Here is a 22,210-nt window from a genome sequence, read left to right on the forward strand (position 1 = left end):
TATATATATATATATATATATATATATATATATACACATATACACACACACAGACACAGAAGCACAAGAACAATTATTATATAATCATACAAAAAAAAAATTTAACTATATATTGTAAATATATATACACACACGCCCTTATATTTATTTATTTTTTAATTATATCATTATGTGTGTGTGTGTGTGTTTAATTCTAGTAAAATTTCACAAAAATGTAATAGAAGCAGCAAGTAACACACTGAATTAAATGTGAAATGTTTAATTATAAAGACTGAAATAGTAGTTTTAACATTAGTTAAAACATACTCCGATAATTTTTATTTTTCTCCGATAAAGTTTTATAGTAATTTCATAGATATTAATCTTAATTTAATGCATTCAAAAAGTCAAAAGTTCAGCATGATTATTTGAGAAAGAGCTGCAGTGTTCCTGCCAACAAGACTTTCACACAGAAACACTGACGCAGGACAACCAATCAGATGCTTCCCCTGCTGATAAAGCCCCGCCCAAAGCTCAGAAAAGGGTATAAAAGCCACACACTGCAAGACACAACATGTTTCAGTTCAATTGATAGTGATGGTTAGACTGGCAAAAATGAGAAAGTCCACATCAGATTCGAGCTTGGAGCGTTTGATCTACTGCAGGAACCCTGACACGACTACGGGACAGAAAGAGATGAAGTGAGACTCACATTTGATCACTTTGTATTTGGTTTTATGCGGGGCAATTAACCTGTGGTCGCTAATGTTTGTTGATTATCATTAACAGACAAACAAACTGGAGATCAAGAATGCTTTTCAAGACTTTTCCCGTGAGAGAATCACGCCACACATTGCCACAGAGGAAATCATATGGGTGAGCATGAAAAATACTTAGAATATGCATAAATCACTATATGTATGTACTAAAAAGTGGGATCATGGATTTCTTAAAAATTTTATTAAATTCAAATCTAAAATTTAAATAAACTAATATATAATTGCTTATATTCAAATTAAATTGTATTATTGTTCAATTAAAATTAAATAACCTTTCTCTCTTTATATTCCCACAGGCCAACTACTGAAGAAGTGACGCAATGGGCACAGTCTCTGGACAACTTGCTGAGCAGCAAATGTAAATATTATTTCTATTTATGAATTTCATGTTCATCTTTGTAATATTTTATATTATTTTGATCATTTATAAAAAAATATATTGTATTCATTACAATATTTATTATAACATTCATATAATTAATATTTATCAAGTTTTTTATCATTAAGAAAAATGGTTAAATTTTCATATTTTTATTTTATAATTTATATTATAGTATATAATTTATTTTATATTATAAAATAATACATGATTTATAAAAATATAGAATTCCTATTTATCTGAGCTTAACCACAATTAACAAAATGTATATATATATATATATACATATATATATATATATGTGTGTGTGTGTGTGTGTTAATTTTCATATTTATTACACACACACACGCTAAATTATTTTTATTTTTTTTATAATACAAGTAATTTTTTATTTAAGGTTGGAAATGCACCACATTATTTAACGACAACTGATGTAATTAATAAATATTTTCATATATCAGGTGGATTTACCTCTCTGCGGCTGTTCATGAAGTCTGAACACTGCGAGGAGAATATCGAGTTCTGGATGGCCTGTGAAGAGTTCAGAAAGATCAGGTCCAGATCAAAACTCAAATCCAGGGCAAAAACCATATACGATGAGTTCATCAGGGCAGATTCTCCAAAAGAGGTGAGGTTTAGTCAGTTCCAGCCAAGCTGATATTCGGTTTTCATTAAGCCGCGCCACACATTCTCATTTCTTTCACTTCTTCCTTCTCTAGATCAACCTGGACTTCCACACAAAGGAGTCCCTCCACCAAAGCCTTCTGATCCCAACACAATCCAGTTTCAAAGCTGCCCAAAACAGAGTTTACTTCCTGATGGAGCACAACTCGTACCCTCGGTTCCTGGACTCTGAACTCTATCGGCAGCTCTGCAGAATCGCTGCAGGGGAGTGATAATGTGTTTAAAGGCATGGCCGGTCCGTTTCAGAATGCTGCGCATCTAGTGGTTCATGTAGTGATTGTGCTACTATGATTTCAGTGTATTTAATATTGCACATTTTGCACAGATTTGTAAATAGTCAGGTATTGGTATTGAGTGTTCACGTAATGTTGTATCTATGTTCTGAGGTTTACTTGTAGGTCTTTTTTTTTTTTTGCTTTTCAATGAAAGAGCAAAAGAGTAAATTTGGATGAAATCATTTCTAATTGTTATTCCATTACTTTCTGGATTTTGGGGGCACTGCTATAAAAAAGAATAAGCAAAAAGTGTATAAATGTTTACCGACTGACATTGGAGGGTTTTTATTAATTAATTAATTTACTTACTTATTTTTTTTTAATCAGTATCAGTTAATATTAAATTATTCATGCTCATTTTCCCAATTTTTTTTTTTTTTTTTTTTTTACATTTAGATTTACATTTTCTACATTTAATTTACATTTTTTTAACCCTTTCTATCTAACACTCACTGAAAGTTAAAAGTCTCTAAAAAACACTAATTATAATAATAATAAAAATACAAATACATTGGGATTAAATCGTTTGTCATTCTATTACACTGTAAATGTTTATTTTTTCAAAGCTGTAAATAAAACAGAGATTATTGGAGTAGGCTTTACAGGAAAACACTATTTCATTCTTTCTATACTTCTTCAAAATGCAAAGTTTAAATTAATGTGCTACTTGTCAATTCTCTGTAATAATTTGTGTTATATATTTTGCTACCTTGTGTACTTACATTATCCCAAATGTTTCGAAGAATGTTTAAATCCAGAGAAATAAGCAATTTTAACTAGTGACACGGACCGTGTCCATAGTGTCACTGTGTCGCCTGCCAATGACGCGTCATACACCCGATTTTTTGTTTTGTTTTGTAGAAAACATGGAAACACCAAAGACGCTTTAATATATTGTGCATTTTAATAGACCGGTTACGACCGCACAGAGTAGCATTATAACAGAACGTTCAAATGTATCTAGTATGATAAAACAGCGCTGCTTTACCCCACATACGCACGACCGGAAGGAGCGGAAGCGATCGACTGAGGCATAATAAAAGCTCCGCTGATTTTGAGCCGTGTGTCACGCTCGTTCAGCGGCCTCGTTTCGCTTCGACGGCTTTCAGCCTCACCCTGCTTCATTCTACTACGTTAATAAATCATTAGCTCATCCATGAACATGATTTCTGCCCGAGTCCCGTCGGATTGCATCGGCTGTGGGGATGAAGACCACAACTCCCATGATTCCACACTCAGTCACGGCATTATCAAACTACGCCTTTGTCTATTTGTTTATTTTGAATACGCACCCTCTAGCGGCGAAAATTACATATTGTGCCTTTAATTGTGCTCTTCATTTCTCATATTTTTACATTTATATTACTTTTAGATTACCTGTAATGCTCACTTCAAGATACTATTTTCTTTCAAAAAATAATAATTTATGTTAAATGTAATCTTTAGCAAATCTCAAAATGAATATACATTCTTTATATTGTACATAATCATTTTGTGATGTCTAAATTCATACGTACCATTCAAAATGAGTCTGGCTTTTATTTTTAGGCAAAACTGAATAATATTGGCTATATAACATAATATTTGCATTTTTTAAAAATTCGTTTATAAAGTGTCCCTTCCCAATTAATAATTTGTTGATGACAGCAATCCTTCATGTTATTTATAGTTGAAGTGTAATTACACTAGCATTGCAAAACAGAATAGCAGAACATTTCATAAACATTCGTGCACTGCTATTGGTTGCGCAAACAATTAGCCCCGCCCAAACTCACACCATTAATTGCTTTGTCATCTTTAAAGCTATTTTTAGATGCTAAGATAAGATGACCTACTAAATGCTTTCATTTAACTGATCAGATCAGTGTAACGTCTCATGACCAGTTTTACAAGTTAGTCTCACTAACCAAAACAAAACCGAACTGCGGTTTTCTCAACAAACGTACATTTTGATGAATTACTGCAGACTTCAGCCCTCCAAACATTTACAGAAACTCTCACATACTCACGTCATTTCACCAGCATATCAGGCTTTATCTTCTTCCCATTTAAGGCATGACTGAAAGACCTGAGCTGTACCTGCAGAACAAAACTCACAGAAGACAAACACTGGATGCAAACATAGTGAGCAGAACATTCTGCACTTAACGTGCTTGTTTTGTTCCACACGTTTGACACAGCTAAACGCTTGTTGTATGTGGGGATGAATTTACCTCCGTGGCACATTTGTGCTCCTTGTGTTCCTGTAGATGATCTCACGGCCATCCGACACTGAACAGACACCAAACACTGCGTCTGTTTAACTGATCCAAGAACGTGTTCACAGACAGAGAAGCAGAGCAGCTATTTACAACACCGCTGGCTTTCTTCAACTCACTTCCCACGGGTCGTCTTCATATCTGCAGTGGGCCTGAGATGTATCGGGGCACTTACAGTACACCACACTTGAAAATATATGAATGTCAAAGCAAGTGGCTTTTATTTTGAAGACATGGCATGTTTTTCCAAGCTAAATATTTTTTAAAAAGGCCCATGTTCATAGTTAATGTGGTGAACTTTACCTGTGGAGACTGCTGGGAGACCTGGATTTCACAAACCCACTAACATCAGTTTGGGACCGGTTAAAGTTATAAGAAAAACTGTAGTAGAAACATGAAATTTGGTATGAGAATTTTTTTCTAGTCCACAATTGCCTGCAAATGCCAAATAAATAAATAAATAAAATTTAAATAATAAAATAAATACATAAACATATAAAGTCTTAAAAATGTGTGCGTTTTTATTTTCTTTTACACGTGTGTGTGTGTGTGTGTGTGTGTGTGTATAAAAGGAGAAAAAGATGCACAATTTTTAAGTGTGACTTGAGTCTAAAATACTTTCAGGACCAATGCACATCTAAACATAACAGCCATTAAAATGAAATAAAACAAAATAAATGGATAAATAAGTAGATAAATAAATAATTAACAAAAATGTTCTTAGTGTGACTTGAGAGTCCAAAAAATACTTTCTGGGGCCACTAGGTAAATGAACACAAATGTAATTTAAAATATATGTAAAAAATAAATAAATAATTTTTAATTTATTATTATTAAAATATTTATACTAATATGGTTTAAATATTTAAGTGTGAACTGGGTTACTTGATATATAAATATATAAACACGAGTGCCATTTATATAATAATAATCTTAAGAGACTTATTAGAGAATTTTTAAAGTTACTGGATACATGAACACAAATGTCATTTGAAATAAATGTACACAAGTGGCGTTAAAAACGAACTAAATAAAATACTTTTATATATTATATAACTGAAAAAATTATATATTACACACTGAATTTTTTGTTTATATATGTGTGTGTGCATGTATGTATTTGTGTGTGTGTGTGTACAGAGAGAGAGAGAGAGAGAGAGATATTAGATGATAGCTAGAGATAGACAGACAGACAGACAGATAGATAGATAGATAGATAGATAGATGCACGTTTTTTTTCAGTGACTTGAGTGTCCAAAAATAAGTTAAAAATATTTTCATTGCTATTATGATTCATATAGTCCGAATTTAGTGAAGCTGGCAACTCCTGTGAAACTGAGAAATCAACGAATTAAAAAAAAGCTATAAAATGGGCTGGTTTTGTGAAGCTGCACCAGAATAACCTCTCAAGACTTCTGTAGCTTGTAGTTTGAAGTTACTCAACCCATGTAGATAACTCAAATGTTTGGAATAGTTATGAACTTCAGAACATGTTCACACCTATACATAACACACTTTTCTGGCAAGAGTAAGATTTTTCACATAACCGGATCGCACCGTACACTTTTACAGGCGTACGCGCGTCACAGAGCAGGAAATGGCGACTACATCCGAACGCAAGCGCGCATTTTCACGCTATTATCAACTGCCGCGATCAGCTCTGACGGCAATAATATAAGATAGCGTGTTCTTTCATGGCGGGAACGGTGTCGTGACGCGGTTATCATGTACTACAGCGACTCTCTGAAGTTCACTACTGGTCTGGGGAGTTTGAAGGAATGTAAATAAACAGTCCGGCAAAAATAGAAACGCAACTCACTGTGTAAACAATTGTCGCGCGCTACGAGTACGGATGAAAAAATACAAAACTACTGTCAAACGCTCGGGTGATTTAAGCGTCTGCTTGAGCGCTGCAGAATATTAAGAAGCCTGTTCAGCTTTTTTGAACAACACTTACTGAAGTTTCCATCACTTCATGTGAACGGCTGCACGAGAAAGGCAAAAATCCAAGGCACAAAGTTTGACCTAAAATGCGTGCGCTTTAGCTGAGGTTAGATTTCTAGTAGGGATGGGGAGTCGACTCCAAAAGAGTCGATTCCTCGACTCTGAATAGCCCTAGAGTCGGAGTCGACTCCAGCACTGGAATCGACTCTCGGTGTCTTCACTGATTCTCAAATCCCTATATAGTGCATGGCAGTTGAGTGCTATATATCAGCAAAGAGTGAACGAAATTAAGCGAGGAAAACGTCCTAAAACAGTATTACTTAAACTGTATGGGCAAGATCTTGAACAGGTTAAGGTTGTAAGATTCTTGGGAGTGTTTTTTGATGAGAAGTTGACCTGGTGTCAACATATTGATAAGGTTAGGAATAAATGTAAAAAGGTAAATAATGTTTTAAGATGTCTATCAGGACAAGACTGGGGAGCAAGACTGTGATGACGCGTTTAACGGTCATTAGTGGCGTAAATCCTCGAAAGTTTTTCATATTTGTATTTTTTTTTTTAAATGTATGAAGCAGGAATTGTGTGCGCTCAAAAAGAACGAGTTCTCATGTGTGTAGAGCTAAAGGGAAAAAATTTTAGTCCAACAAGTCGCTGAATTTGTCCGCACACTGAAAATGGTTTTTTTCAATCAGACCAAAAAAGGTCTCTTTAAAAAAAATGTAGTTTTTATTTTCCATATTCAAAAGTGAAAAAAGTGACAAAGCAAGTTCCATCTCTTCATTTAATCCAGTCGGGGTTAATGATTTCAACTCAAAAATCCAAAAAGTCTCTCTTTGTAACAATTTTGCATCATGGCTACCACCTCTCCTATGCAAAAGAACCCTCTCAATGCCCAGGAATTAAAAATCCGAAAAAGAATCCCCAGGAATGGGGCTATATCTGCACGCACCAATTTATCCCGTAAATTTGGAGGCCTGGAGTGAACAAAGAGAGGTGGATCAGTAAACAGGCCTGCCAAATCACAATCACTCTGTATGATATGCCAATGATTATTGATTGCCTTTTTGATTTCTAGACTCAAGGGACTAAAAGTAGATTTAAATACACAAGAAAACTTCTTATTTTTGGAGGTCAAGTTAGTATCATCTGGCAAATGTCTCATTTTGTCTAATGGATGTGTAAATGACTTGCATTTTAAATAATGAGAACAGGCAACACAATCTTTACACAGAAAATTTCCCTGGGCATCAGAGAGGGCCCCAGGAATGGGGCTATATCTGCACGCACCAATTTATCCCGTAAATTTGGAGGCCTGGAGTGAACAAAGAGAGGTGGATCAGTAAACAGGCCTGACAAATCACAATCACTCTGTATGATATGCCAATGATTATTGATTGCCTTTTTGATTTCTAGACTCAAGGGACTAAAAGTAGATTTAAATACACAAGAAAACTTCTTATTTTTGGAGGTCAAGTTAGTATCATCTGGCAAAGATCTCATTTTGTCTAATGCAGTATCAAGCCACTTGATTGGATATCCCCGAGATCTAAAATCACTATATAAGTTCTGGGCTTTGGCTTCAAAGTCATCCTTGTTAGAACAAATGCGAAAAAGTCTTATAAACTGACTATACGGCAGACCACGTTTCAAGAACCTGGGATGAGCACTCCTTGCATGTAAAAGACTGTTTTTAGAAGTTTCCTTTCTATACAGAGGAGATACAAGTTGGCCATTGATAACTGAGATGTTTGTGTCCAAAAAATTCATGTCTGTTGTCCCCACATGATAGGTGAACTTAATGGATGACCTAAGGCAATTCATATACAGGTGCATCTCAATAAATTAGAATGTCGTGGAAAAGTTCATTTATTTCAGTAATCTTGTTCTTTTATTAAACAAACTAAATAGTCTGATGCTATTTATCTTATTTACACGAGGGCATGTCATTTCTGTCTCTACATGGTCGTGCATTTATAATTCTCCTCTGCTCTCTTTATCGCGCACGGCGGAGTTCTGCCCCTATCACATGATCACAATTCAAGATATGGAGACAGAAAATGTATATATTTTTATCATTTTATATAGTTAATCGATTATCACACGAAGGGTGCCGTTTTTTCTTCAAAAATCGACATGATTACAAATGTGATATTGATTCCGTAAACAATAAGTTAATATTAAGAGACTTACGTTTTAGTCACCATATTGCCTGTTTTTGCTCAATTTCGCCAACAAAAAATCATTCCAAACACAGCCACAGCACTGTTTTGCATCTCTGAGCAACATGCGTTTCGTTCCTGAATGAATCAACTGTTTAAATGATTCGGTTCAGTCGCAATTACTCACTTATTAACAGTGACTTGCTGCCACCTACTGGCGGTTTTAATTTCACATTTAAAGTATCTTTTCATTTTTTAAATAATTTCAAATATCAGCGTTCAACGTTAAAATATCAAAACATTACTTATACATTTGTAACTGTAGATTAAAGCATTCCATGTCCCTCCGAGCTGCATTAACGTGTAAATACATCTAAATGCCACTTCAGATGCAACTTCTGCAAAGATGAATTTCGTTGATATTGATTTCATTTGTTTGGTAACAGCCTAAATGTATTATTATTATTAGGGTTGCAAAAAGTTGGAAAATTATCAGTAAATTTAGGAAATATTACAGAAATTTTGGAAACTTTCCAGGATTTTTTTGGGGAATATTCCAGGGATTTTTGGAAAGTTTACGGAAATTTACCGGGAATTTTCCACCCCTTTGCAACTTTAATTATTATTATTATTATTATTATAATTGACCGATTAAATGTAAGAATTTGACTCAGAAGATGATGCACACTTTTAGAAAAAATGGCTTTTTAAATGTAAAAATGACCATAAAAGGTAAAAATCAATTTAAACTTATTGGAAAAGATTAATTTTTTATCACTGCTGTGAACTGACCACACAGAATATGAAGAATATCAAAAACTTTAGGAGTTTAGGAGTCTAATTATCGTTATCGATAAAATCCCAGAAAATACAGAGAAAATATAGTGTTTCATGCAAATCTAATTACAAGAGAACAAAAGACTGTAAGCTCAACAGCAAAGTCAAGATAACGTATACACTGCCCTCTAGTGGTGTGATGAGACTGGCTATCAAACACACTGGTGATTGTGACTGGACTTACCTTTTCCACCAGTGGTATCAGCTGCTGATATTCGGCCAACGTCTTCAGTAACTCCATTATAAAGGGTAGGTAGTTGTGCTTCCTTCTAATGTTCTCAATCTTTAAAAAAAAAAAAAAAAAAGTCCCATATAGGAAAATCAGACCATGAACGGGCCTGAAATGATTTACATGCATATTCAATTGCAGTTTAAACGCCGGAGGAAGACTGAATATAATAATTGATTCAAGGGTGTTGCTTACTTGAGATTTTCAAAGTTTTCTGGCTCCATGCTCCATATCTCTTCTACCTGTGCACCTTTGCATCCTAATGACAACAACAGAGACATCAATGTCGCACGACTTTCGAACAAACCAATGCTGAACTGAGGATTCAAATCTCTCAAACGATGCCTAAATAATGTTTAAATGCACCAGTATGAACTGAAGTCATTTTAAAAATCCTGAACCTAATGTTTGATTACACCAATGATGATCCAGAAATATTTAAACATACTAATAATGCTTGGAATGTGCAAATATACTGAATCAATTGTTCAAACACTCTTTTTATGCACACAAAATGATCAACTACATATTTTAAACGTGCAAATGATGCCCAAATATACTGTGACAAATGTTTCAATGCCACTTTAATGTCCACAAAAAATATAAACAGAATTTTTAGAAGGTGCAAATGATGGCCAAACATACTGAATCAAATGTTTGAAGTCTACAAAAATATGAATTGAATGTTCGTAACGGGCAAATGACTCGCAGATATATCGAATCTATGGTCGCATGTTGGCATGGGACGATAACCGGTTTCAAGGTATACCACGGTTTGGAAAAGTCACGGTTTCAAAACCACTAAAATTTTCCCGTGCAGGTTTAATGACTGAAATTTTTTTTATTAATTTTTGTTTTTACAGAAATTATGTTTTGATTATATTTTTGATTATTGAGCTGCAGGTTTAGGCTCACTTAAGTGACTGTATTTTTTTTTTCATTTATAGGGATTTTTTTTTTTTTACAGAAAATAATTTATTTATGTTCTGATTATTGTTGAGCTGCAGGTTTAGGCTCACTTAAGTGACTGCATTTAATTAAGAAGAATTTAATTATTTATTCTAATTATTTAGCCTGACATGTTTACTGTTCCAAAATGTTCTATATGTTTCTTAAAAATAAAATATGTGTTCAGTGGAAAAAAAAAAGTTTTTTTTACCTAGACATTTAAAAATAACATATTTTAGAGCTGTAATCGCAATACCGTGAAACCGTGATATTTTTATATAAGGTTATCATACCGTCAGATTCTCATACCGGCCCATGCCTAGTTGCATGCATATCCAGAGGAAAATGAATTGAACGTTTAGAACACGCAAATGATGTCCACTTGTAATGAATCAAATGTTTGAGGGAGTCTTGACATAAAATGAATCGACTCTCTGGAACTTGCAAACGATACTCAAACACTGAATCAAATGTTTGAACGCATACTATCCACATGAAAAACGAATTCAATGTTCAGAACACAGTATATTGAATCAAATTTTCCAATCAAACGTTTGCGGTAAACAAAATGAAATGGAATTCTCAGAACACTGAATCGAATGTTCGGACGCAATATGATCCCCACAAAAAATATGAACGTTCAGAACAAACAAATGATACCCAAAGCACCTCAAAGACATTGTAGGAAAGCACCTATATAATGTCCACAAAAATATGAATCGAATGTTCGGAACTTGTCCAAATATACAGTGGTCAATGATCGTTAGTAAGGAACCACCAATGCCGACAGAAATATAAATCGATCGTTTGGAACGTGCAAATAAAAGCCTAAATATACTGAATCAAATGCTTAGAACATAAGTGATACAACACACACTGTATCTTGTTTTCGGAATGCATCATAAATTATAATTAATCTAAATTATGATTAATGTAATCGATTAATCGCCATTGTTGTTGCTTCTGAATGTTTGATTCAGTATTTTGGGGGGTATAACCCCCAAATTACTGAATCAAACATTCAGAAGCAGCAATAATTAAACGAACTTTGTTCAAAGGCACCAATAATGAATACAAAACGATGCTTGTTCCGATGTCCAAATATGATTCGGAACACACATGATGCCCCAAAAAATGCCGTCTAGGTAGGCTGCTCACTACTTTTTGAGCCACGTTCAATGACATTATACGTTACACAGGTTCAGAACAGCAGAAATGTGAGGCAGCTGTCATTCTGCATTAATTAACAAGCGCAGCGCTGACTCATGCGCAGAGCCCATTCAATGAATTCAGCCAATTATATGGATTTACACCATATTGCAGGCTGGTAATCAAACCCTATATAAACTACAAATCATACTGAAATTCTAAATCACTGAAATGAAGCAAAACTAGCGCACTCACACGCACCGCTAATGTATATAATATAGAGTGCTCACCAAAGCCCTTTATCAGCTCTGTGAAAACTCCAGGGTCGCTTTCCATAAGACACCATTCCCCAGCGCTTCCCGCCATTTCTGTAATTATGTTTCTTAATGTAAACAGAAAATTGTGCTCGAGTAGCGGTTAGACGAGGCTAATGGGACTCATTCACACATACAGTAGTTTTCCCGGCATTCCTTTCGACGTGCGTCATTCTTCTGCTTCACGCGGTGCCTTAGAAACGTGAGTCGCGCTTCTGCCTCCACGTGTCCAGGAGCGTATTCTTCTTCTTCTTCTTCTTCTTCTGGTGTTTTATGGCGGTTTGGCAAACCAGCGAAAAAGGTGCATTACCGCCACCTACTGATCTGGAGTGTGGAGTGTGCATAAATTTGGAAGAAAGAAATACAGAAGGGGAAAAAAAAAATAATAAAAAAAATTAAATAAATTTTTTTTTTTTATTAATGAAAATTAATTAATAAAATTAAAAAATAAAATAAAATAAAAAAGGGACAAAAATTCCTAGATTCTATCTATTGTTCCTGTGTTTTTCAGGTATTTAAATATATTTTCTCGCACTCTTGATTGCCTCGACCCATTTCCCAACAATACTTTTAAAGAAATATTATCAACTCCCAGCCATCCTAATTCTTGAATTAATTGAAATCTCTCCCTTTCATATGCAGAACACTCAAAAATAATATGTTTCACTGTTTCTAATTCTCCACATTTGTCACACTTTCCCGATTCATGCTTACCTATTTTATAAAGACTATAATTTAATGCTGTATGTCCGATTCTTAGTCTTGATAAGATGACATCTTTCTTCCTATTTCCGTATCTTTTCCTCTCATTTCCAACACACTCCTGAATCTGGAAAAGATGTCTTCCTTTAGACCCATTATTCCATAACTTTTGCCATTTCTTACTTACTTCAAATGATATCACTCTCTTGAATTCAGCTTTACTTAAAGCTAACTTAATTTCTATTTGTGTATGATTTAATGCTTTCTTTGCTAGCAAGTCTACTTCCTCATTTCCATCCACACCCACATGTGCAGACACCCAGAGGAATTTGACCTCTATCCTTAACTGCCTTATTCTAAACAAACTTTGTAAAACTTCAAATACTAAGTCTTGCCGAGCTTCAGATTTACCACTTAGTAGACTAGTGAGCGCAGCCATTGAGTCAGTACATATCACAGTTCTTTCTGGTTGAACTTCTTCGATCCACTGTAGAGCTAGTATGATAGCTAATAATTCGGTAGTAAAAACTGACACATGATCTGATAATCTTTTAGCCATTTTTATTTTAAAAGTAGGAATATAAACTGCTGCTGCTGTTCTCCCAGACTCTGGCTCCTTAGACCCATCTGTAAATACCTGTAACACAGAATAATACTCTTGTTTTATATATTGTTGAACTACTACTTCAGTTGGCATGTTCATCTCCGGTTTTTTTATTACTTTGTGAATTTGTAAATCAATTAGTGGCATAGGGAACAACCAAGGAGGAATTGCTGGAATAGCAACAGAAGGAGCAATTTCATGGTCTTTCAACTCCAAGCTGTTTGCCTCCTTCCTTACTACCCAACCAAAGCTTGTAATTTCTTTGTACTCATATTCCCAACAATCTTTCAGAATTAGTTTAACTGGATGGTTTTCCAGATGTCCCTTTACACCATACCAGTACCTTAATCTCAGCTGAAACCTACGCTGTTCTAGAGGCAATTCTCCCATTTCAACTTGTAATGAAGCCACCGGAGAAGATCTAAATGCACCACAGCAAATGCACAAAGCTTGATTTTGTATTACCTCTATTTTTTTAAGTAAGATTTTGTTCGCAGAACTATAAACTACACTACCATAATCTATATTTGACCTAATCACAGCACCATAAATTCTTTTCAATGACTGACAGCTTGCCCCCCACTCAGCTCCGGACAAGCACCTTAAGACATTTATTCCTTTTTTGCACTTTTCTATCAATTTTTGAATATGAATTTTAAAATTTAATTTAGAGTCCATCCACATACCCAAAAATCTTAGAACATTTACTTGTTCCAGCTGATAACCATACATTTTGACATTCAAACTTGGATTCTTTTTCTTTTTCGAAAAGCATATTACTTGTGTTTTTGCCACAGAAAACCGAAAACCCCAACAATTCGCCCAATTCTCCACCTCATTCACTGCTTTTTGCATTTTATTTTCTACAAATAAAACATTACGCCCCCTTTTCCATAATGCTCCATCATCCGCATACAATGATCTTCCTATTCCAGTATCAACGTTATGAAAGATGTCATTTATCATTAAATTAAAAAGAATAGGACTGCTCACACTTCCCTGGGGAGTTCCATTCTCAATTGGGAGAATCTGAGAAAAAGCAGTCCCTACTCTTACTTGAATTGTTCTTCCAAACAAGAAACTCAGAATCCAGTTATACATTTTTCCATCAATTCTCAAGCTTTCCAATTTCATTAAAAGCCCCTCTTTCCACAACATATCGTAAGCTTTTTCTACATCAAAAAAGACTCCCACAAGCACCTCTTTATTAATTTGAGCTTTTCGAATTTCAGCTTCCAAACACAATATTGAATCCATCGTATTTCTCCCTTTTCTAAATCCACTTTGACATGCTACAATGATGTACATCTCCGGTCTCTGGATGGGGTTCATGGCTAATGACCTGAGAAAGTAAGACCAAAGCACAGACCATCAGCCAAATACAGTGTGGACAACTAACCTGCAGCATGCATGACACAAAATCATTATTTATAGTGTAAAACTTAATTAGGCTATACTCATGTGGTGTCTTTTTTTTTTTTTTTTGGAGAATGCAATAAGATATTGTAGTAGTAAATATTGTACTATTTTTACGTGAGTACGTCAAACTCAACCTACACAAAACCTGTGATTCACTGCAATAATAATGTGCCAGTTTAATTTCAAGCAAATTCATTTTTTGTGATATTAAGTTATGGATTGCACAGCTTTAATGGTGTCTGTAACTTATTATCAAATAGAAAACTGTTGGAAAAACCTGTTGTCCTCAGGACATGTTGCCTTGAATGACCTTATTTACAAACAGTTTGACCATTTGTTGCCCAAGGTAAATATTGTGACAAAGCCTTCACATTTGTTCTCAGCTAACAGTTTTCTTATGCATTGTTTCATCCTTCACAAAGACACATAACTCAATAAGATATTCTTTAGAAATATAGATATGTAACCTAGATTCGTTTGCAAATACAATCTGATCTTACCACCATGAGTTGGCGACCACCAGCAGCTGTGAGTTGCAGAAGATGAGAGTCACTGCCAAAAGTAGGTGTCCTTGGTTCATTCTCACATCCATCCTTCCTCGTCCAAGAAATGGAAACGTGAAGAGCCTCCTCTGGGGAAACATTTAGGAAATTATAGTAATCCACTTGGAGGAGCTGCTTCCTTTAGTAACTTGAATAAAAAAAGAAAGTCCAGTGCCTCTGAACCCCCTCAATTTCGCCCCAGCTCAGTTTTAAACACCAGCTGTGAGTAAAACACCTAGGTGACCTGAGGCACTAACGGAGTCTGACATCTGTTAAGAATGTTCTTTTCAAACTCCGCTTTATAAAACAGAACGAAAGTGGATGTCGGTGCGTTATGGATATAAGCGGCACGTGGATGGAAGTTAAAACGAACGAAGAAAAAGACATAAGTGCAACTATGTGGTGATGGTCCAAATTCTCTCCCCCTCTGTCTCTGCCGGTTCTCTCGATATGAACTAACACCGCTGCGCTCCGATGGCACAACATAACCCTCCTTCCTTCTGCTCGCACTTCTCCGCACCCCCTTCGTTTTAACGCGGATACAATGGAGAGGAGGAGGAGCGCGAGGGTTCGAGGGCACTCTTTTCCTTTTTTTTTTTTTTTTTTTTCAAAATTAAAATGTTACAAAATGATTTAACAGGGCTTTCAGAATAGCAACAGAGTTGACAGTTTAGTTCACGTAGACATTATGGAAGCCCTTTTCAAATGAATGAATGAATAAATTAAATATTTCCTTGCAAATCTGCATTTATATTTGACAATTCAAAATGTTCTGGCAATTGCGAGATGTACACTCAAAAATGTAAGAAGGTCAGAATTCTGAGCTTATATCTCACAGTTCTATTTTCTGAATTGCAAAAAAAGTCAAAATTGTGAGACATGAACTCAGAATTGCAGGAAAAAAATGTCAGAATTATGAGATTAAAAGTTACAATTATCTTTTTAATTCTGAGGCAGAAACAGGCGTTCATTCATTACTGCTCAAAGTCAGAAATATTTATTAGTATTAATAATCAGTATGAAAAATACGGTTTTATTTCAAACCAGTGGGTGTTTGTGTGTTTACATCAGAAAAATGAACACTTCAACATTTTTGTAAAATACTTTAATACTTTACTTTAAATATTTATGTACATAAAGGAATACTGAGGTTTTGTGACTCAGATCAAATAAAGTCATCTAAAATGCTTGGTGTAATACCATTTGATATTATATTTTACAAGAAAGCCTACAGTGCATAACAACCCCAAACTAACAATGCTCATAACAATGTCAATCATTCAGGAAAGTATTTTTTCCCCCGACAGCAGCATACATATTAAAACACATCTACTTAACCTCTGTTTGGGCTGTTCATGGGTGACCAACGAGTATGAACACATAATACAAAACATTATGACTGATTATGTTGATATTGAGCGTTGCCTGAGCCCTCACGTACAAATGACGTAATCAAACAGACGATGAACACTATTAATAGCAATGATTATATGTTGCAATCAAACTTATAGCAAAATTATGTATGTATTATAATATTGTATGTATATGCATGTTTTATTATTATTATTAGTAGTAGTAGTTCTATATAAAATATTTTGAAAATAAATGTTACTATTGTAATATTACAGTGTAAATTTTTGTAAAAAAAATAACCATAAAATTACAATACTAATATTTATGGCTTAAGCTATAGTTAAACTACTGATCTTTTATTTTGAAGGAAAACGTTGGGTAGGCCTTAAAGCTTCTCTTTTGTTAAAAATAGCTGGTTATAAACACTTCTCATTCCAAATATCATTCACTGCATACCGAACTGCTCTGAGACGCTAAAAACACTGGATTATGAGCTGCTCGCGTGTAAAAGAACACAGTGCCATGCTTTACTCTGACACGTGCAGCGCATTTTTATATTTAACTAAATCACAGCCTCTGCAATCTGATAATCGCACTAAGCCATATAGCGCTTCTTTTATTTACATGATAAGTTTTATTCTGATGAATCGTGCAGCCCTAATGTATGTAAACACTGAAGAATGTTGGTAACAAAACAGCTTTGTTTCCCTTCGACTTCCATTGTATTTTTAGTCCATACAATTGAAGTCCATGGGAATAGAGACTGTTTGGTTACCAAAATTCTTTTAAAAAATGATGCAACATGAGTAAATTATGTCAAATTCTTCATTTTTCAGTTGTTATTCTCATTCGTGAATCAAGTTCACAACAAAAACAAACAAACAACTCTAAATGATTCATTCACGTATCTTTCTGATCTGGGCTGTGTGGAATTTTTTAGTTTCACAGAAAAAGACAGTCATACAGATTCGAATCGACATGACTGAAAAAAGAAGTCAAGACTAATTTTCTGAATACTATGAACCAAAACAAACCAGTACAAGCTTACCTGGACAAACTGAGTACATGCTGAGCTTGACAACCCAGGCGCTGCCGACGTGAAATTCCCCATTCTAGATAAACGACACGAAATTAGGTTCAAACTGAGGGGAAAAAAACTCAAAACAACACTACTATATACACAACAACAGACTTAGATTAACACACAAAATGACCTTGTTATAATCACTGGTCTGTAAAAAATACATGTTGAAGATACAAGGAAAGCAAACGCAGCTAGTGCAGATACAAGAGCATTAGACTGGCAATTTAAATCAGTCATGTTGTTTAGTTGTCTAGTCCCAACTGAATAACTAACTAACAAGGATCTCACCGCTAGACTGTAATCTGATCAGATCACACAGGGGGGGATTTAAACATTTAATGACCCTAAAAACAGCCTATGGCTTTTGTCTCCTAAAATAGGTTAACGTTGTACCGTCCAGAACGGAACAAACACAACGGCGGTGTTGATTTCACCTACTGTTTATTTCAATGTAAACACGATAATGTTAAATTATATTATCTAATATTAATTATCCTCATAATGACCTTAAGAGTCTGGTAAGCCTGTTTGGATTTGTAGAAACATCCTCTCGTAAACATTATTGGAGTGTAAATAACGACAAGCACCGCGTAATAAATAAAAAGCCCTCCTAAGACAGTAACCAGTTTGACATAAAACCCCCTTTTTCTTCTATTTTGCTACAAAGTCCAAAACACAGGCGTACCTCTTAACCGGTGTTCTGGTGAATTCAGTTTCCCTGTTTCCCCCTCACAGCGCCTGCGCAACTTCGCAGTGTTGCCAAGTCCGCGGTTTTCCAGCGGTAGTTTGTTGTAGCAATTGGGCGTTTTTTTTAAAAATATTCTTGCAACCCTGAAACTTCAGTACTAAAATCATGACGTCATGATTTCGCCCCGGCTAAGCAAGTCAGCTTATGGTGGTTAATTAACATGGTGAAATGAACGTTGCTTGCAGAAAGACAGCAAAACCACCATAAGCTGACTTGCTTAGCCGGGGCGAAATCATGACGTCATGATTTTAGTACTGAAGTTTCAGGGTTGCCAGGATATTTTAAAAAAAACCGCCCAATTGCTACAACAAACTACCGCTGGAAAACCGCGGACTTGGCAACACTGCGAAGTTGCGCAGGCGCTGTGAGGGGGAAACAGGGAAACTGAATTCACCGGAACACCGGAACCACATTGATACGACGTAGAAGCCCCGCCCTCCACGGGTCTTCTGAATACTTCGCTGCCAGCCTGTCCTGATCATTGAACATTATGAGACACAAACTTGTTTTCCTCTAGGGGGACACAGTGGCTCAGAAACCCGAATTCCTATGATTTTGTAGCATTGCAGATATACTGTATATGCACACTAAAGGTATGCAGCCTATATTTTTAATATAGGCCTATTAATTCAGAAGACAGGCACCTGACATGCAAACAAATTATGCCTAAAATGCCTCACCCGTAAATCACACGATTGGTTCACCAGCGTTGAGAAAACTAACAGATATCAGGTTACACTTAAAATAAGTCTATGTGATAATGAGTAGCGGTTTTAACAACATAAACAGTGGCACACACAAACCTTAACATCCAGTAACAGTACATTTCCTCACATTTATCCTATTCTCAATTATTTTATTAGAATAAAATTCTCAATATTTTTATTCAAATTTTTTTTTTCTGTCAAAGTCCGAGACTTCCAAACCATTAGCCGCTGGAAGCAAATTAATAGAAGAAAAAAATGCAGTGAACGGTCACAGTTTGAGCTACAAGCCAGTGTTTATAATAGCGACATTACATTAATATGATAAGAAATACCAGTTTGCGGTGGGTATCAAGCAGCATAACGAGCTGTTTTGTAGAGATAAATAAAAGCGGGTGACACCGGAAGCGACTCGCATTCAAATGGCCGCTCCCACTCTCTTATGTTAAAATAGAGGGTATAGAGTTTGTCCAGTGTCCTGGAAATTTTAATGTGTACATCATCTTTGTCCTTCAAAGTTAGGCTTTTTTTTTTCTTTTTTTTTTTTTAAATCTGAAAGAACTGTCATTTTGCATCCATAGGGTGGCACTATGCTATTCTGTAAAATGCGTGACATAGAACCAACACAGGATTTTGTTTTAGTTATCCTTTTTTTTTCTTTCTGTTTCCCCATTTTATGACAAGTGATTTAATGCTGCTCCCTAATCTCTGGTTTTCACAAAAGCTGCCATATTGCCAAGAAAAAGGCAATTGATTTGTCTACCCCGCTAATCCTTATGAATTAACCAAAAAGAATTAAGGCTGTTCTTGTTGCTTTTTTTAAACAACAACATGATTTATCCATCTTATGGTTATTTTGTCAACAATAAATGTTCTGAAAACCCCAAGGATGAGGAATTTAATATTAAATATTACAGCACAAAACTGGCCCTAAATTGTTCTATAGCCCGAGGTTGCGCCTTTCTCTTTCAGCGGAGTTGAAACAAAAAGAAACTTTGAATTATTTATTGCTTACATATTTTAAAGTTTAATGGCTTGAATTCCATACTCATTAATATTGTTAAAAGAAGATGAGCAGTGTGTCTTCACCTTTCCCTTTTTTTTGTAATAATACTTAAGACACTTAAGGAAAAGTTAGTTTGTTGTCTTCAATTTTCAAAACCTGTCCTTGCTTACTTAAAGGATCTCTGTTGTGATTCACTGTCATTTCCAACCAGGAATTCAGTTCAGTTCCTATGAAAGACCTATGTGTGTATATAATGAGAGAATGAGAGTCCAAACAGCTGATAAAAGGATAATAATAATCCACATGATGCCAGTCCATCAATTAACATCTTGTGAAGAGAAAAACTGTGCGTTTGGAATAAACAAATCCATCAATAAGAGGTTTTAACTGTTGCTTCTGACCAAAATATGAGATCAAAATCCATAATTATTCTTCCTCAAGTGTAAGGCCGTAAAAAGTGTTTTCCTCTCACATCAAAATACACCAACATATTTGTTTAAAAATGTTTTGGACTGTTTTCACTTGTAAACAGTACATTATCTGTGCATGTTTCGCTCCTGATTCATGACTATTTCACTGGAGGAAGCATAGAGGACTCGTTTGAAGTAAAAACGTCTTAATTTGTTTCTTAAAAACACACAATGTTTCTCTTCATAAGATGTTAATTGATGGACTGGAGTCATGTGGATTATTTGTGGATTATTGTGATGTTTTTTCTTTCTTTCTGCTGTTTGAACTCTTATGCGGACGGCACCCATTCACTGCAGAGAATCCATTGGTGAGTAAGTGATTTAAAGGGATAGTTCACCCAAATTTTTTTTTTTTAAATTTTGTCATTAATTACTCACCCTCATGTCGTTCCAAACCCATAAGACCTTTGTTCAGCTTCAGAACACGAATTAAGATATTTTTGATGATATCTGAGAGCTTTCTGACTCTGCATAGACAGCAAAGCAACTACCACATTCAAGGCCCAGAAAGGTATAGGATACCGGCTCCTGCGTCAACACCACCACACACATGTCGAAGACTGACACAGAAGAGAAGAATTGTTGAATAAAGTCGTTATTTTTGTTTTCTTTGCGCACAAAAAGTATTCTCGCTTAATAAAATTAAGGTTGAACCACTGATGTCACATGGACTATTTTAACAATGTCGACTACCTTTCTGTCCATAAAACGTTTCAGTTGCATTTCTTTCTGAAAGCGTTCAGATTTCATAAAAATAGCTTAATTTGTGTTCTGAAGATGAATGAAGGTCTTACCGGTTTGGATTCACATGAGGGTGAGTAATTAATGACATAATTTCATTTGGGTGAACTATCCCTTTAATGCTAAATTTCTTCAAATTTGTACCAATGAAAAAACAAACTCATCTACATCTTGGATGGCCTGAGGGTGAGTAAATTGTTCTATTTTTGGGAGAACTTTTCCATAATGATAGCCTAAATATTAACGATGACTAAATATTTTGCTGGTTTGCTGCGTGTCTAAAATGTTACTAATAGACCCGTGGGGCCACAAAGCCCGGAAACCTCTGTTGTAGACCATGATCAATAATTATTAGTTATCTTCTCCAGTGTTCGAACTATACCGTGGACTTTGGGGGAGCCCACTTGTTTTTTTTTAAGTGGGGGGTGGGGGTCGTGCGCTTGCGCATGCCTCAAAAGCGGGCTTACAATGACTTACAAAGATACATAACAGCTACAAGTGTATGCACTACTTGCTTTATGCAAGCACTATATAGGATAAATCACTATACAGGATTTACCCTATTATACTTTATTGACACGAATTGATAGGTGAAACAACAAACAGCCACCCACAAATAGTCTATAAACAAAGCATCAGGCTGTCTTTGAATTCACATGAACAACGGTTAACGTAAAGTTAGTCGTCGTCAGGCTGCAGAAGAATACCATAATTCCTCCGTTCAATTAGGCCCAATTCTCAATGAACACAAAACCTACAGGCTTTTATAATGCAAATGCACACTCTCTTCTGCGCCACACATTTGCCCTGTTCCCATCTAGCGATTATCAAGGGCCCATGTAAACCACATGTCAGTAATGGGAAAACCCTCCTTAGTATTTACAGTCTCATGATAAGTAATGA

The 22,210-nt window shown here is 35.3% G+C and overlaps 2 protein-coding genes and 2 long non-coding RNA genes across 5 annotated transcripts; 1 reads left to right on the forward strand and 3 right to left on the reverse strand.

Annotated features, from left to right (window-relative positions):
- Positions 1-537: 537 nt before the first annotated feature.
- LOC107741538 (regulator of G-protein signaling 21-like) lies at positions 538-2,278 on the forward strand. The gene is made up of 5 exons (XM_016554292.1): positions 538-680; positions 769-855; positions 1,055-1,116; positions 1,599-1,765; positions 1,857-2,278. The coding sequence occupies exons 1-5, from the start codon at positions 577-579 to the stop codon at positions 2,031-2,033; spliced, it is 597 nt and encodes a 198-aa protein (XP_016409778.1). The 5' UTR covers positions 538-576; the 3' UTR covers positions 2,034-2,278.
- Positions 2,279-9,608: 7,330 nt separating this feature from the next.
- On the reverse strand, positions 9,609-12,146 carry LOC107741543 (uncharacterized). The gene is made up of 3 exons (XR_001640211.1): positions 11,911-12,146; positions 9,719-9,782; positions 9,609-9,632 (listed from the first exon to the last, which is right to left on the reverse strand). It is a non-coding gene; the product is annotated as an uncharacterized LOC107741543 (long non-coding RNA).
- A 29-nt stretch (positions 12,147-12,175) lies between these two features.
- Positions 12,176-14,528, reverse strand: LOC107741534 (RNA-directed DNA polymerase from mobile element jockey-like). Of its 2 annotated transcripts, none has more exons than XM_016554287.1 (2): positions 13,048-14,528; positions 12,176-12,258 (listed from the first exon to the last, which is right to left on the reverse strand). In XM_016554287.1, exons 1-2 carry the CDS (start codon positions 14,495-14,497, stop codon positions 12,251-12,253), a joined length of 1,458 nt encoding a protein of 485 aa, XP_016409773.1. In that variant the 5' UTR covers positions 14,498-14,528; the 3' UTR covers positions 12,176-12,250. The 2 variants fall into 2 exon arrangements, with proteins under 2 accessions (XP_016409773.1, XP_016409772.1); XM_016554286.1 differs by having other exon boundaries at positions 12,649-14,528.
- Positions 14,529-17,559: 3,031 nt separating this feature from the next.
- On the reverse strand, positions 17,560-18,834 carry LOC107741573 (uncharacterized). The gene is made up of 3 exons (XR_001640212.1): positions 18,795-18,834; positions 18,324-18,376; positions 17,560-17,666 (listed from the first exon to the last, which is right to left on the reverse strand). It is a non-coding gene; the product is annotated as an uncharacterized LOC107741573 (long non-coding RNA).
- Between the last annotated feature and the right edge of the window lie 3,376 nt (positions 18,835-22,210).

This window comes from Sinocyclocheilus rhinocerous, unplaced genomic scaffold, assembly GCF_001515625.1.
Source record: "Sinocyclocheilus rhinocerous isolate Xijiao unplaced genomic scaffold, SAMN03320098_v1.1 scaffold556, whole genome shotgun sequence".
Lineage (NCBI taxonomy): Eukaryota > Metazoa > Chordata > Actinopteri > Cypriniformes > Cyprinidae > Sinocyclocheilus > Sinocyclocheilus rhinocerous.

What these genes read in the sequence shown, in the direction of transcription:
- LOC107741538 (XM_016554292.1), top strand. Translation starts at nt 577, where the DNA reads ATGGTTAGACTGGCAAAAATGAGAAAGTCCACATCAGATTCGAGCTTG. An exon ending in ACGGGACAGAAAGAGATGAA is followed by an intron (nt 681 to 768) that starts GTGAGACTCACA and finishes TATCATTAACAG; the next exon opens with ACAAACAAACTGGAGATCAA. An exon ending in CAACTTGCTGAGCAGCAAAT is followed by an intron (nt 1,117 to 1,598) that starts GTAAATATTATT and finishes TTCATATATCAG; the next exon opens with GTGGATTTACCTCTCTGCGG.
- LOC107741534 (XM_016554286.1), bottom strand. Translation starts at nt 14,497, where the DNA reads ATGGATTCAATATTGTGTTTGGAAGCTGAAATTCGAAAAGCTCAAATT.